Consider the following 16,595-nt stretch of genomic DNA (forward strand, 5'->3'; position numbering starts at 1 on the left):
CGGGGGAGCAGGGAACAAGCTAGCTCTCGAGTATGTCTGCACCGTGCCACGCAGACCCACAACCTGCTCCCCGGTTTCTCCAGGAGTGGGGCAACTGCGTGCTACCCTCCTTCAGATGAGATATGAAAACCAGCTAGCCCTGATCCTTCTGGAAAGAAAAAAAACATCGCCTCTCTCATGCTCAGTTTATGTGCAGAAGTGATCATTTAGGTGCGAGGAATGTGTTAATTCAATCAGGCTCCCTGATACTTCAAATTCAACGCATTAGATAGTTTCAAAATATTAACACAATAGAGCAATTTTCTCTTGCTCTCACATGGAGCCTCTACTCATCTAATTAATAAAAATTTCAAGGAACTTGCATTTACAGCTGTGTTTATTTTAAAATATTAAAAACAAGTGCACTTCAGTGACCGCGGTGTGCCTTCAGATAACTGCTGTTGAAAAGCTGGTTGCTATGCAACCTAAAGTATTGTCCATATTATCCTCACCAAGAGATGACATATTGTATGAAATAAAATAATCCTCTTTAAAAAACAATACAGTAAAAAGCTGGTTTTGGGGGGCAGAAAGGGGAGCATGCAATAGCTCAGGGCTCTTGCAAGCTCAAAAGAAAGACGGTGTCTCTCTCCTACAGCTACACTCCATCAATTACTGAGCCATAATGCAATTGTGATGATTAGTGATATGGCACGGGTGATAATACATATAAATTGCTTGGAATAGAGCAAACAAGCCTGAAGATATCAACTCTAAGGTTTCTTAAGCAATAGTTTACTCAAAGCAGCTGCCGGGATGATATTTCAGAGAACGAAGCCAAATAGGCCATTTTACCCAACATGGTCTCAGCCTGTACGTGTCCCATTTGTCCTAAAAAGCCCTTTTATTTATTTCACAAGGAACATTTTTGTGTTGGTGAAATAAGCTGGACGGGAGGAGACAAAGCATCTGTCTGCAGAGGCAGAGGGCTCAGTTATACCGTGGGGGAAACAATCCCTGCTCCATGTGCATCAGCTCTAGCAGCGAGGTGGGGAGGATGCCCTGGGGGGTGGCCCTGGCACTTTGCTCAGGATCTCGGGTCCTGGGGTGCACGACAGCAACAGCCACGTTTTCACAGCCCCACTTGGCAGAGTGGGTGGAAATTACGGTATAATTACATTGACTTAACGTTTGTTTTATGCTTCCAGAATGGTGTGAAGTGGCTTTGACGTGACGCAGAGGTACGGTGCTCCTCACGGTGAACGTGGCATCGGAGTCCAGCTCAAAGCCACTTCCCAGAGCAACGCTTACGCTCTCTAGTTATGTTGGATCACAGCTTTCCCCTCCCTAAGTGTATGGACCATGGAAATTGTTTGACAAGGTGGCAGGTGCAAACTCTTTTCCTCTTAGCTCACCATTTTTACATCACCTCACTTGTCCCAAAGCAATTTAACAATATTATGCTCCCTTGGGAGACAGGAGAGAGAGAGTATCACTGCTTCCATCTACAGAGAAGCTCAGTCAGAAGGGGGAAGGCCAAGCAGTGGGGCAGTGACACTGCCCAACTAGACCACGGGGCCTCCTGCCTCCCCGAGAGCTCACTCCTTCGCTCCTGTAAATCAGCACCAATCTATTGGCTGCGGCTCCAGCAAAGCCGTTTCCACCCCGTTTCCACCCTCCTTTTTATGGACACTATTTAGATTATCTGCCCCTACCGCAGACTGGGCTCGCACAAAGGGATGCCATGTTTTCTGGCTCTACTTGGAGCAGCTGTGGGCACTGCTGAGTGCAAGAGGCTTTGGCAATGTTCATCCCCAACCAATGAAAGTTAGAAACATCCTCATAACTCTGCTCCTGTTTCCATGGAACTAGATGTTGCTCAGGCAAGAAAATGGAGTAAAAGTACTAAATATTTTAAAAGCACTTCACTTCCAAGCCCATTTGCCATCTCAGTGTCCTTTCCTGGAGGTTTGCCTGAAAACAGCCCCTTTCCATGGAAACAGCAAGGGAAGATCTTGGAAGACCATGGAAACAGCAAGAGAACAGAAAGGAACATCTGTAATTCTTAATGGGGGTTTGATTCAGCCAAGTGCTGAGCTCCCTGGCTCCAGTTCAGAAATGCACGTATTTAACTTTGAGCTTGTGTGTAGTCCTATTAAAGTTAAGCACAAGCTTAAAGGATTTGTTGGGTCAGAGTCAGGGTTCATCAGTATGCGAAATAAACCCACAATGCCATTATTATATTGGTATAGCCATGGATTCCTGCTTGCTTATATGCATTCATGCAAACTGTATATATTGCATCCCTCTAGTGGCCAAAAGGGTCACCACCCACAAAACTTGCCAGGAGTTATTCCAAACAGACTAGGTAGTCACACTGCCAAACCAAAGTGCTAACTTCAACTGACATAAGTAGGGGGAAAAAAATTACTAAATCTCAATTATTTGCCAGCATGAAGTGTGTATAATAAACGACAAGTATAAACATAAGCTCTCTATCATACATTAATGTTACATTCATAGACATATAAGGGCAGTGTATCTACAGTTTCTATATATAGTTGAAAATATATTAAACTACGGTATTATATTTCACAAATGAATCATATAGTTCATTAAAATTTCTCAGAGACTTTGAGCTCCATTATTTAAATGAGCCTTTACTTACTTTCCCGTAGCTCAGCAGGATTATCCTCACCAAGACAACGTTAATGTGAGCACCTAAGGATTCATCGTGGTAGATTTCATTAACCTGCGAGAGAGCATTGACATGTTTAATAACGACCCCGTCAATAAGTAATTATGGTAGTAATGATAAAACATAACCTTCTTATACACCGTCTCCCAGATATAGATCATCTGTGCTCATTAGTAAAAAAAGGGGCATTTCTGTTGAAGTGAGAGAAGACTCTTTCTTCCTGAAATTATGGCGCCCTTCTATACAGACTCCATACAGACCTCAATCGGGAAAGTTGTTGAAGTCAATGAGAATTTAAGCAGATGGTTATGTGCTGTCCTGAACAGGAATGGACTTAACCACAAGCACAAGAACTGTTTTGATTTGGGTAATAATTGACTGAAATACTCCCAAGGATGAGAAACCCAGTACAGCACCATGTTGGCACAACTGTGTGTCAACACTAATCCAATCTCAAACTATACAAGCAGAGAAAATCCTACCAAGTCCTAACAACTATGACATATTTTTGTGTTACACGTGAACAGAGGCAAACCATTTAAGTGCACCAAAAACAGAGCTAGGTATATTTTAATGGAGTGAAATACAGACATACCAGGAACATCTAAGAACTAACACTCCAAGCAGCTGCGGAAAAAGATAAGCTGTTAAAGACGTTGGCTTGGCTAATCTATGATGAGAAAAATGCAAGATCATGATGGCCAACTCGTGCTTGAAACCGTCTTTTTTTTTTTACTTTACAAATCAAAACAAATACATAAATAAATATCTGGAAGGCAAGGATGTTCCCTTCTGTCTTCTCCCTGATCATTTGCTTCCAGTAAATCATGACTCTGAGCTACACCATTTCATGAGCTGGAGACAAAGAATCCTTCACATGTCATCTTTTCTAATTATGAGAAATATATAAATCACAAGAAGTTCATAAGTTTAAGTATAATTTTATTAAAAACAAGATTGCGAAAACATTGGAGTTGCATCAGTGGGTGTAGCTCCATAGGGGACTACATCAAAACAGAAATCACTTCTGAGCTCCAGAGAAATAGTTAGATGCTGCAGTGGTAGGGTTGAATTGATGTTGCTGCCATCATGGTCCAGGAAATACGTGAGACGCAAGAATTTTTGGGGGTGACATCTTTTATGTACGGTTAGGCTAGGTATTTGGGTGAGACCTGAGGAAGGGTACCGTGCTACTCTACAGCTTCACTTCTCTAGGTCTATCCCAGCCATGCAGCTGGGCCCATAAAAGATATCACCACAACAATTCTTGCCTCTTGCATAGATTCCTTAGTGCAAAGTAAAAAAAAAATCATTAAATATTAAACTGGGAGTTTTCCTGCATGCTGGGTACTACTTACAGAAATAGTATCTTGACATTATGCTTCCAAATTCAAGCTTAGGCACCTAATTTTCCCAAGCTGCAAACACCCGACCATTTCCTGGGCAGTGACTGAGATCCACTTGGCGCTCATTGCCCTGTGAAAGTTTGGTTACTTATTTAGATGCCAAGATGTGAATGTAACCTCTTTTATTTGAAAGGTGCGGCTTTCCTTCCAGAGACTTTTATAAAGGCAGATTACATGCTAGGCTATATTCATACACTTGCCTTTAAACAAACCATTTACTCCGAGCAAAACTTGTGTGCTATCGTTTCTTTGGGCTCTTTACGCCACCCACTCAAGGGCATTATCTTGATGCAGAGATACTAATTTGCCTCTTTGTGCATTGGGAAAAGAATACACGCGTCACTGATAATGATCTGAAATATGCACTATGTTCCATATAAAGCCTCTGTGCACAGGGGATAATATATATGACATGTAAATAAGCATTTACTTAGTTCATAATTTATAATCCGTATTGTCACAGACTCTTTTCTCATTGCTTTCCAGAACCAAGCCTCAGCCTTTTCTAACAATAGTAGAATAATATAGCAACTGTATCACAACTATGTGCCAAAATAAAACTTGGCGTGAAAATGCAGACAGAATAATCCTGCAACACTGCTTGACAGTTCATGCTCGGAAACTCCCAATCTGCCTGCTCTGATGAAGGAGAAACCCTGCACTAACCCTGTATCATGGGCACGCAACATCTTGCAGGGCACGAATCAGGTAACATGTCATGCTACTGCATATGTCACTTCAAACAGACACGCAGAACGGGACTGAGTTACAGCTGTAGGAACCATAACTTTGAAATGATGGACTTTTTACTCCCGTGTGGGAAATGTTTACCCATATATATGCTAGAGCTGGTTGAGCGTCTGCCTAATGGGAAACTCCAATGTTTCAAAATTTATTTTCATTCCAAATGGGGGGGAAAATCCCCAAATACTCCGAAAGATCCCCTGGAACAACATTTTCAAATAAAATAATTTCAGGTAAATGAAAAAATTCAATTACAATAAAATTAAAATGTTTCATTCTGATTTCTGAACTTTACTATTTAAAATACAAAATAAATTTTGGAATGAAAAAAAAACATTTGAAATTAAAAACATCAAAACTTTCTGATAAGGTCTAAAGGGAACGTGTTGACCTACCAAAATACTTGTTTCCATTTTTTTCCTGAAATGTAATTTCATTGCAACTGACACATTTTCCTACAAAATGCCATTTGTCAACAGCAAAAGTTTCCATCAGGAAATTTTCAGTCTGATCTATTAACAATTTTTTGGCATTGTTTGCTTTGATTTGCTAAAAAGGGGGTGGCTACTGGCTACAGAAGACAACACACTGAAATAAATGCATACTTATTTTCATGTATAATCTAAATGGCATCTGCTTGTTTCCATGTGCTATTAAAAATGAGATCCAAGTGTCTGAACACTGAAACAGATGTGCTCTCAAACGCTTAACAGAACTGCATATATGAAAAGATTTCCTCTTAAACTAGAGCCTTAATACCCTACCTGCCTTTTCATTCCCAGGACTGCAGTGCTATCTAATGGAATTCACCCTGCGTAACACATTACCAGCTCCAGGTCTCCAAGGCCTTTGCTCAAACTTATAACAGCTAAATTAAAAGCAAATAGAGTCATTACAACATACAGCCAGCCAGATAGAAAACTTCAGTAATGTATCTAGCTGTCCAGATAAACGCATGTAAACTTGAATCCATTTCTTACTGATTTTGTAGTGATGTAAGTCCATTTACTTCAGTGGAAACATCCCGGTCCATACCCACAAAAGGGAGATCAGAACTGTGATTCCTGCCTGTCTTTATAAGTGTAAATGATTTCATTTAGCTTGAATCCCTTTTTCTACTATAGTATGCTACAAGCAGGAACCTTAAGTCCTGTTTGTCTTATCTTCTGCACTTCAGCTTATTGAAAGACCTCGCTGCTGCCCTTGTGATGCTTCTAGAAAATGGTAATATAGAACCCTGTACCTTATTGATTCTTAGGTAGTATCTAGCCAGGGGCTTTACTGGGCACATCTACATGAGATGTTTATTGCGCAGTTGACTAATCAACTGTGCAGTAAATGTCTCAGCATCTGTGTGTGTGCCCCTCTTAGGGTACACAAAGTAATAAACTCTGCAGTGGAGTTTTTTTATGTGCAGCAGTGCATGTGCAGGAGCTGACCTAGCTGGCTGGGGCACAAGGGTGCTTCAGTGTGGGGGCTGCCTGCTGGCTAGCTCTGCATTGAAGCACACTTGTGCTCCAGTCAGCCCATCCACAGCACACTGAGCGGGGTCGGAGCAGCCCTGGGCTGGCAGGCTGTTCCCTGAACCCTCTGCCTAGCTCTCTGTTCTGCACTCCAGGTGCATGTGTAAACAGCACACTTGTGAGTTTCCTGGAGCAATAAACTGTGGAGCAATAAGCAATAATAAGCTCGCAGTTTATTGCTGTGTACTAATTGTGTATGTATACACTCACTATGTAGCAAAATAAGTGTACAACAATATAAAAAGAGATACATGATGCAATTTGTTTACTATAAATTGAATGAATTTAGTGTTTTTACTCTTGTTGCAATCAGCCATAATTTCACATTGCAGTTGGTTGTACTGTAGTAAAATTTGCATGGTCATCTCTGCTGAGAACTATTTTGGCAGCATTCCATACTGGGTGTATCTCTCTGGGTCTTTACATTGGTGAGGATCAGCTCCTTAAACGATGGCAGTGCAAAGGAAAAGGAAGCACGCAGACAGCGTCTCCGACTCAAAGTTCCTGCACTCCGGGGCTTTGCATTCAGATGTGCATGGTGATTCAGCATTTAGAGAAGGCAATGACGTTGGATTGGGGCATCTCAAAGAACTCAAGATTGGGCAAATTATTTTGAAGGAAGGTCTGACAAGTCACAAAACTACTAAAGACCATTTTTCTATTATCTACCTCTATAGTTTAAGTGACTGGCAATTTAATTAAAGACAAGACTTTTCTGTTCTCATCTTAACGGAAGCCTTGGGCTATGCATTACAGATAGATGCTTCTCCTCCAAAGCCAGGTTGGCACAACTGGGTTCCCTCTGTTAGAGAGATGGGCTGTGTTTATTTTCCCCTTCCAACTCCCCTTGCTCATTTTATGGTTTTTCCTAAGAAACTTGAACCAGAGACTGTAGCTGAGCACAACTTGAACAAGCCAAGCAGTTGCAAAGGATGCACTATGTTCTGTTTATATTAGCTTCAGGAAACACTGATAGGTTTTTAAAGTGCTTACCACAAAGAGGCTGTAATCCTGACGGGGGCTTTTGAGCATTATTGCAATATAAATAAATAACAACAACAGGCCTGCAGCTTTGCAGGCCTCACTATAGGTCAGGGGAGCTGCAGACAACTTTGCAGGATATACAAGTGAATGGTTTCCATGTATTTTTGAGATGACCATCAATAAAAGCAACAGCAGCACAGATATTATGGCAAGTAATGCACAGATGTATTTGTACAGTTGTAAAGAAGCTTCCCGATTCATGGCACACGTTACACGCACACGCACACACACACACACAAATAAAACAAACCACCGCCCCCTCAAACTCATTGAACACAGACCAACAAAAGCCATCAGAAAATAACTAGAGTTAGGGACAGACATTCAAAAAGCCTGAGCCTGAATTAATTCAATCTTTGCAGGTTCGTCTAACCTGGCTATGCTGAATCACTTTGTAACTGCACAGACATCCCAGGAATGTAGGCACATGCCTGCAGTGGCTCAGGCTAGAAGCCCGGGGCTGCTAGAGCAGCCCTCCCTTCCCTTTCACAGGGCTCAGCTGAGGGGCGAGTGGCCAGGCCCAGGCAACATTTTTCACCCCATTAGAAAACAAACAGCCTCTCTCATTAGTTCAAACTCTTCTTAACCAAAGAAGGAACGGAGGGACATTACCACCTCAGGTTTGATTAGCTCCAAAAAGCCCTAAGCTAACACTGTTGTCTGCCACAGCACGGACCGTAGCCAGCCTGCGGTCTGCTACCTAATGCTGTGCATCTGTGTAAGGCAGAGGGGATGGGGATCCCTGCTTAGCAGGGAGTGGGGAGGGGAGGGGGAAAGTAGGAGGAAGCCAGGCAGACGCTGCTGTGCCTCCAAGTCTCTGGTGGAGCTGCAGCCAGGGAGCAGAGGGGAGGGACCAGCCCTGCTGTGGAGCAGAGAGCCCTGCCCAGCCCAGAGAGCTTGCTGGGATGCCAGGGGAGTCTGGCTTAACTTAAACCAGCAAGGTTCAAACCTGTCAACCTCATCTGGATTTGAACCAGCAACACAGTGCATCACATCTGGCCATTTTCAAGATACTGCAAGATCCAGTTTATTCACGTGATGTTTCAATACTGCAATGTGCTGATGCACTCCAGCCACTCAGGCTTCCTTATCATAACCAGAAACTGCATATGCAAGTATCCCCTTTGCAGTTATCCCTGCCTGTATTTCTGCTTCTGGGGACAGCGTGGAGACAGCTGTCAGGGCTGCATCCATTGTAGCAGAGGGGCTACCAGCCTGCTAGGATACAAGAACTCCAGCCACGTCATTTTTAGGACATGGCCTACGATGCAGTTTATGCATCTGGATGATAACTGTCTTATCTGCAGGTACTGGGTGGCTGGAGGACCATTCCATTATTGCCCGTTTCTGCATAACATGAATGCTTGTTTTTAATTCTGGAACGTGAAGCCCTGGTGTCAGACGGGGAACAAACCCTTTGTCCTCACTGCCCCATCGTGGCATCAACAGTATTTTTCTGTTCTCCTTCTTCAAACGGCACCACCACTTTCCATCTCCATCTCTTTTCCCTGTGCGTTTGAGGATGCCAAGCGGACATCTCCAATATTAACACGACTTCACTGCAACTGCAGCAGGAATAACTTGCCACTTGTTTCCCTGATGGATCAATCTGGCCACAGAGAGGTTGAATGACTTTCTCAGGGCCATGTTGTAAGTCTGTGGGCAGAGTCCATGACTGCCATTCCCCTTCTTTAATCACTAGCCGGCATTCTGATTTCCTCTGAGAATAAGCTTTTTTCCCCCTGCAAATCCCTGTTAAGCATCATGAGGAAAAAGAATAATGAAAGCGCACAACACTGATGAAACTTAAAGGTCAAACTGCGATCTCAGATTGGGAAAAAATCTACTGCTTTCCTCGAACACAGAGGCAAGGGGGACATTTTGGAAATACTTGGCAATGCATACTGCAAAACTGAGATTAAAATTTGGCATTTTGTATATAAATCTCAGGTTGGCAATTTGATGTACCTTAGCCTGAGTGAGAGCGCAGTGGGTAAGACTAAATCCAAGCTAGCTGCTCCTGATCAAAATGAAAACCATTCCATGGAACAGATGTGTTGGCAAGCAAATAGTTAGCTTAGCATTATAGGTCTCTATCTCATCTTTGACAGTAACTTCGGCTTTAGAAAGGTCATGGCTTTTTTCTAGTTTCATGACCAATTAATTTTATTCAGTTCCTTCCTTAGGCTTTTTACATGCTTTAGCTTTTAGCTTGCAAACAACAGCATGGAGATGTTTCTCTAAAGATTATAAACTAAGTTTTGACCACGAGAGCCTAATCTAAATGGAAGCAATAAACAAGGAAGACGGGCGAACCTTGGAGATTTGGTTCAGCAAAGCATTCAAAAACTTAGATGCCCGTCAAAAGCTTATCTAAAATACCCGTTGCACAAATGGAGTTGCCACTGAAATCCCTACGCAATCTCCATCCTTCTACGAGCTGCCAAGGATGGGTCCTTTGGGTGGAAGGCCTGGCAGTCTACTGCCCGGTTTACTGTATTTACTTTGCTGCCCGGTTCTGCCTTCAGAGCACTGCAGTATGCCATTCATCCCAGAAGCCTCGTGGGGCCCTCATATCACGAACATGGTGGGAAATCAGGATGCCTAGCTCCCCCCAGACTTTATCAGGAGGATCTGAAAACATTCTCAGATCTACCTGAAACGGTGCAATTTCTGTGGGACTCTTCTTTTGCGTCTGTGCAGCATCCAGAAGCATAAGGCCCCATTTTCAACTGGCCACAAAACACCTTGGTAAAATAACTAATAAAACCTGATGCTGAGACACTCCAGACATTAAGAGAAGTCAGATCTGGTTCCAAAACTTTCCGATAATACTTCATCTCAAGATTTGGGGTGAATTTGTTTAGCCAAATACTTTGCCTCATCCCGAACGGCCATGCCAAAATAGCTTTTGTTTGTGATCTAATCCAAACCAAAGCTGCTCAGTAACAAAGGACAGGCAAACTAGTCCGCTACATGCGTATACGAGGGGCAGATGAAGAACAGCATTTGATTAAAAACACAGATTGAGGAAGAGAAAGACAAGCAACAAATCTGGATTGTTTAGACAGGCTTATTCTTCTTTGGCACTCTGCAACTTGAAATGGACTGTGTCCATTAAGTGTTTTAGACGGTTGTCAGTGTGCAGAGGGGCAATATGGTGCTGAGATAAGCCTTTCTTTAGAAAATACCCCAACCCAGATCTTCGTCTGTTCTCAGATTACACCTAACCTGTGACACCAATGTGAGATTTCCATTTAAATTGGTCCTAGATGGGTAGGAGCTGAAATACTGTCCAGTCTGGGCAGCTCTTACTTATGGGAAGTGGTCAAACCGGTGAAGAGAGCAAGTTCTTCAAAGTAGCTTAAGTATTTATAGGCAAAATCACATTTCATTGGAGGTCTTAATTGACCTTAGCTTTTCAAGGTTTGCTAGCTGCTATAAATTGCCAGTATTATTCATAACAAAAATCACTCTACTTAACAATAAGGAGAAGTACACAGCTAATCCAAACCCCAGTGTTAAAAATTACACTTCAAAACCATGGTGGAAACAAAATTTCTAAGAGGTTAGAGAATAAGGTTTCCCAAAAGATCCATTGGACATCAAACTACAAACACAACTTCTGTACTTTGGCAATCAGATACCAAAAAATCACCATGGCCACAGTCAAAAGCTGTACTTCTTCCAAGTAAAAGATATGAACAGAGTAACAGTGGAATCATTGTCCATACACACATTGAAAATACACACAACCTGTAAATTCATTATGATTAACCAATACACAGCAATACACAACGCTGGAGCAATGTTTGTAAAATTGTTAAGAGTCTGTTACGACTTAGAGAGCATTTGCTGAACTAAAATGATTTGAAATAATGGGTATCTTTGTATGAAGATTATTAGATTTTTTTTAAACTACACAGATCCAATCCTTTAAAGTACTACTGAAATATACTTCCTGCCCTAAAAATGCTACTGAGTTTAAGTATGATTCTGGGTACAGAACATGCTATTATTTCAAATTATTCAACTGTCATCCCTCCCCCCCACTTCCCAACTTGAATTAGACAAGTTGCAGGATTTCATCAGCCGGTTACAAAATGATATTTCTGCTCTTTCCACTCATTTGGCATGTGCAATTCTGTATCTGAAAATCTTCTTCCTTCATCGTGCAAAGTTAAATACACTAAACTCTTACATATAATAGCAGTATTATGTACATCCTGTTAAAGAGAAAGGGTAATATACTGAAACACACCTATGGGCCAGATTTTCAAAGATATGTTAGGTGTCTAAAGACACAGCTATGACACCCAGCAGATTTTTTTCAAAAGCCCCTAGCTGCCTAAATCCTATGCATTTTATTCATTTGACTGAAAATTCATGCCATTTGTTCCCTTCCAATGAAAATCAGTAGGGCTTAAGTTCCCCAAGGACTAGATGTTTAAAAACTGTTAGGCTCTGAATGCCTGCTGATTTCAGTAGGAGTCAAGTACCTAAAAACATTTAAAAACTGGAGTTTAATTGTCAATGCTACTTTGGAAAATAGGAATTTGGCTCCTTAGTCACTTGGGCCCAATTCCTCAAGCATATGTAGATGTCTCCTATTTAGGTGCCTCACTCCCATTGAAACCGATAGCCATTAGGTGCCTATCTTTGAAGCTTAGGGCCTTAAGCACTTTTTACAAATTTCTGATCAAACAGCTGTATAGTAGTACATAAGCCAACTCCTGAATATTGCAATATATCCTATGTAGTTCAAAGGTTTTGCAGTGCAGCTTTTCTTTGAATCACTTTTAAAAAGTGTTTGTTCATAAAAGTCTGAAATCAATGGGTGTACACAGTGTCAGCACAAATACTTCCAAAGACATTGTAAAGAGGAGACATGCCAACATGACAAAGCAAGATGCTTGAAACAAGGTTTGAATACTTGTAGAGGAATGAAGAGAGTCAGATAAATACACTGGGCCAAAGAGGAATTAAAGAGCCAATGACAGGAAAAGGCACGACTGTTTAACAAAGAACGCAGGAGTGGCAGATTTGAAGTTGAGATGATAACTCAGGGTCGTGTTCAGGTGGCTGGCAATGACCCTCATGGACTGCTATGCTGAAAACATCTTGAAAACTATCTGATTTTGTGAGACTGAAATCTTAAAAAGTGCAAATCTTGTGAGGCCAGATACACTAACTAGTTTTTTGCCACTTCAGGCCATCTCTTATCCACCAGACAGTGTCTTGGGTTCTGGATGTGAACTCAGACTCAAAATTGCAGTGCGGGTCTAGAGGAGGAAACCCTCTCCATCATCAGCGGTCAAGGGACAGATGAGAGAAACAGCTGCCAGAGTGATATATTTTTAAGGACAGAAACGCCATCACCAGGCATGCTGCCAGCCTAAATGGGCAACAGAAGCAACATTAACCTGGAAAGCATTTTTTTTCTTAAGCAGATTATGATGTGATTTTACCATCTTCAGCCCCAAGGCACTGATTAGCTACCCGTGTCATTTTTTTTCTACAATACCTTATTAAATGAGAAGTATTTCTCTCTCTAGCTTTATGTGGAATACAATTTCTTTCACAATAAGCAGTAAGAGTCTCCAGATAATGGATTTCCCTTCTTAAACACCTCCCAAAACCACAGTGAAAATGTGAAATGATATGGATAGTCAGACTTGGAACATTTAATGCAGAAGTGAAACGACCTTTCAGGTTCTTGCATAGATCCTACAGCAGCAAGATACTGAAAGTCTCTATTGAGTTACTCTGCTTGCCTCCAAGAAGTCCCATCTTCCAGGTGATCACCGTATGCAACAGTTATAATAATTATTTTGAAGGTCACTTATGTCACCAATGTATAGGCGTGGTCTTTCGAGAGGCAGAGCTATTTGCAGGAGAGTGTTGTACAGGAAAGAACCACTTCACGGTGCACAGAAGAAAAGAGCTCAGGTATCAGGCAACAAACTGAGGGTTTTCATCTGTTCAGATGAAGGGTTTGAAAAAGTTCTGATTGTGTTGTGGGGCGGCAGCTCGGCGTTCATGGAAATACATGATTTTGTAAGAAGAAATGTGGAAAATGGCCTGCTTCGCTCTGTTAAAACTCCCGTAGCTTAGTCAGGCTATAACTGGCTGCAACTCAAAGTGTGAAAAATTCTCTGGCGTTTGTCTCCACTGGTTATAGGACTGTGACTTCATTTCCAAATTATGGCATAAATATCAGAGTAGCTATTCAAGACACCCTAGGCCCTGTTTTTTCTTGCTTTATAGCCTTTAGGTGTGGACTCCAACACGCCACTTAGCCAGTGAAAAAGATTTATTGAACGAGTCATGACATTGGGCCCAAAAACTTATACTGTTTTGTTTGGGTTGGCGGTGAAGCCCCACCCAAGCTCTCTGGGAAAGGTTAATTTAGGACAATTTTTTTGCTCAAATCACTTGCATGCAGTGTGACATAGCCAGAACATAGCCGGAGCTCCTTCTTTCCATGCTCATGATATGGCAGGTTAACAACATGCATGTGGTGGTACCCAGTCTCTCGTCGGACTGCCTTCGCCCTCCCCTGGGTCACACCCCAAAGAGTCTCTCACTTGTGTGCAGATCCATCCAGAGACACCATATCTTCTCCTTTATTGCTCTGGCTGGCCATCAAGCTCTCCTGTAGCTTCTGCTCTAGGTCCAAGAAGCCACTAGGCTGTCCATAATCTGTTGGGCTTAGTTTTTGTTTTCCTCTCTGCACTCCAGGCACTGCTTGCAGATATAGTGGAGCAGAGTGAGCCCCTTGGGCACAGAGGTTTTTTCAACCCCTTTCTTCTTTACCAGGGGAAAAACATTATGCCCCATGCACATGGGATGTGGCATCTGCCTTTCAGGAAGGAGTTCAGCATGGAGGATTCAACTGCATTTATTTTTTTAGAAGCCAAGGGTCCTGATTTCTCCAGTCATCCCGTAAAGATTTTCACCTGCCCAACATGGCTCTTTGTAAGTATTTTTGGAGAAAGCTGATGCCACATTCATTCATTCGTAGTCATTCATAACTCAAGATGGGCATATGCAACACATGGAAGGGACTGCCATTAGGGCTTCTCAGACTGTCATACATTTTGTAATATTCATTTCCTGTCCTGGTTTACATCATGAGCTTCATACGGTGCTCCACTGCAGTGGGTAGTTAGTTCCTTGGTATTCACGGTTAAGTGTCACTACATCTCTTCCTTTGAAAGACACACTAAGTAAATAACACCAACAGTTACAACGTAACTGGACAGAGAAACCTCATCCTGTCCATCTTTAATGTCTCTGCATCCTCTGCTGACCCTGGTAAGTTTACATTTTGAATCTCTCTGTTTGAACCACTAGAGTTTCGACTACCATGTGTCTAGACCTGCCCTGCCGGGGCGAAATGACACCGTGTTTGCCAGACCTCAGAGCTGTTGCTGTAGATACTATAGGTGGAAGTGCACTGGCAAAGCACACCAATGGGAAATGCAACAACAAAAAAAAGTTTACACAGATGCAGCCAACACTTGGCTTAATTGGTTTGTTGTACTGTCTGGTAGTTTGGATAAATCAATTTGCTGTGGTGTTTCAGTTATCTGCGACGTGAAAAGGGTTTACTGAAAGGATGTTTTCCACTAAATTCCTTAAGTGCCGAACTGCCTATTCTACAGGCAACCCCCACTTAACTGGTTCCTGAAAAACCGAGCGTTAAGTGAAACGAGCGTTAACCGAAAGTTTTTGATGACCCAAGATGGCGACTGCAAGTGTTTGTAATGACCCAGGATGGTGACCACGGGCATTATAACAAAACTCGCTGAGTGCTAAGTGGAATCGGGTATCAATTTAAAATGAGCGTTACAGCGAAACAGCGCTAAGCGAAACCGTGTTAAGCGGGGGCTGCCTGTATTCTGTATCCTTTAGTTTCATTCTCTTTCCAGGGAAGTCAACAGCAAAACGTCTTCCACCTCAGTGAGATGAGGGGCGAGCTGATATCACAACCATTCATGTTACCCGAAAATTTGGTAGGCATTTGGTTTCACATGGGTTAAGACCTGAAGGGACTTGAGATCGCCTAGTTAAGGAGTGCTCAACCACTGGCCAGATCTGGCCTCAAGCGCTGTGTCACCAGCCCATGGGGCTCCCTGAGAATCTGTGGGGAGCTCGTGGGCTACGGCCCTGCATGCTAGGTTGGGTGCACAGGACAATGCGGGACCCAATCCTGGCTTGTGGGGGGTGCATGGGGCAGCACAAGGCCCCAGGACCTCATTCCAGCTGGGGCAGGCATGGAGCCCCAGAGCTCAACCCGAGTGTGGGACCAGCCCTGCACCATGCATCCAATCCCGTGGGGCCAAAACCCCAAGCACCACTGTTTTAGTTGAACCTCCTGTATACCACCACAGGTCCAAAAATGGTAGTTAAAACTAAAGCAGTGAAGTCTCCTTTCTTCTAGGAACAGGGAGAAATTCCCAGTCTCGTGGCAGAGAGTCAGGAGATGCGAGTTTTCATCTTCCTCTTGCACATACAACAATTCAAAGGTCTTTGGGAAAATCAGCAGCCTCTCCATCCTGTGGCAGCAGTGCCACGGTGCTCACTGCATCAGCGTGATGCTCAAAGAAGCAGTGATTTGGCCCAACATCACCTACCGCATCTTGATACTGCACTAAAGGGCCCCAGGAACTGGCAGAAATATGAGGCAGGGACGAACAGGACTGTCCTGATGGCTCCTCAGAAAAAAACCCCAGAGAAGGGCCCTGCCTCCTGAAGCCCTGGGAAATCTCAAAGAGACACGATTCTACCTCAGGTCTAAGACCAGAACAACCACTGCTGGTGCCACGATCCCCGGGGATGCGGGTACGAGGTAGATCTTCCGCACTCTCTGAATCAGTTGCAGAGACGGCATACCCGAGACTTGCAATTTTGAACAATCTGTGTGCTGGACTGCTCGCTAAAATTAGGAATAAATATATTCCAGGGTTGAACCTTTTATGACTCCCTTACAATTACTGTGCGCCGTATATCTTAAAAACAGATTTAAGTGACATGGTGAGTAAAGAGTCCCATTTAATCTACTTCAACATGCTCGCCACATTGCTGTTAGGCTTGTTTGGCCTCTTAACTTGGAGATGTAGAAAACCATCTGTTTCGGCTGTAGACTTTTTTTTCCCCCCCTCCCAAGACTCAGAGGAAATAAACCACATGGGTAAA

The 16,595-nt window shown here is 42.8% G+C and overlaps 1 protein-coding gene across 1 annotated transcript in view; it reads right to left on the bottom strand.

Annotated features, from left to right (window-relative positions):
- Nucleotides 1-16,595, bottom strand: part of ADAMTS2 (ADAM metallopeptidase with thrombospondin type 1 motif 2) — a 244,417-nt gene that overhangs the window by 57,838 nt on the left and 169,984 nt on the right. Inside the window, exon 5 of the mRNA XM_059712896.1 lies at nucleotides 2,648-2,731. Within this exon, the coding sequence (XP_059568879.1) occupies nucleotides 2,648-2,731 (84 nt within the window). The remainder of the gene's footprint in view (nucleotides 1-2,647; nucleotides 2,732-16,595) is intronic.

Source organism: Alligator mississippiensis, chromosome 9 (assembly GCF_030867095.1).
Source record: "Alligator mississippiensis isolate rAllMis1 chromosome 9, rAllMis1, whole genome shotgun sequence".
Taxonomy (NCBI): domain Eukaryota; kingdom Metazoa; phylum Chordata; order Crocodylia; family Alligatoridae; genus Alligator; species Alligator mississippiensis.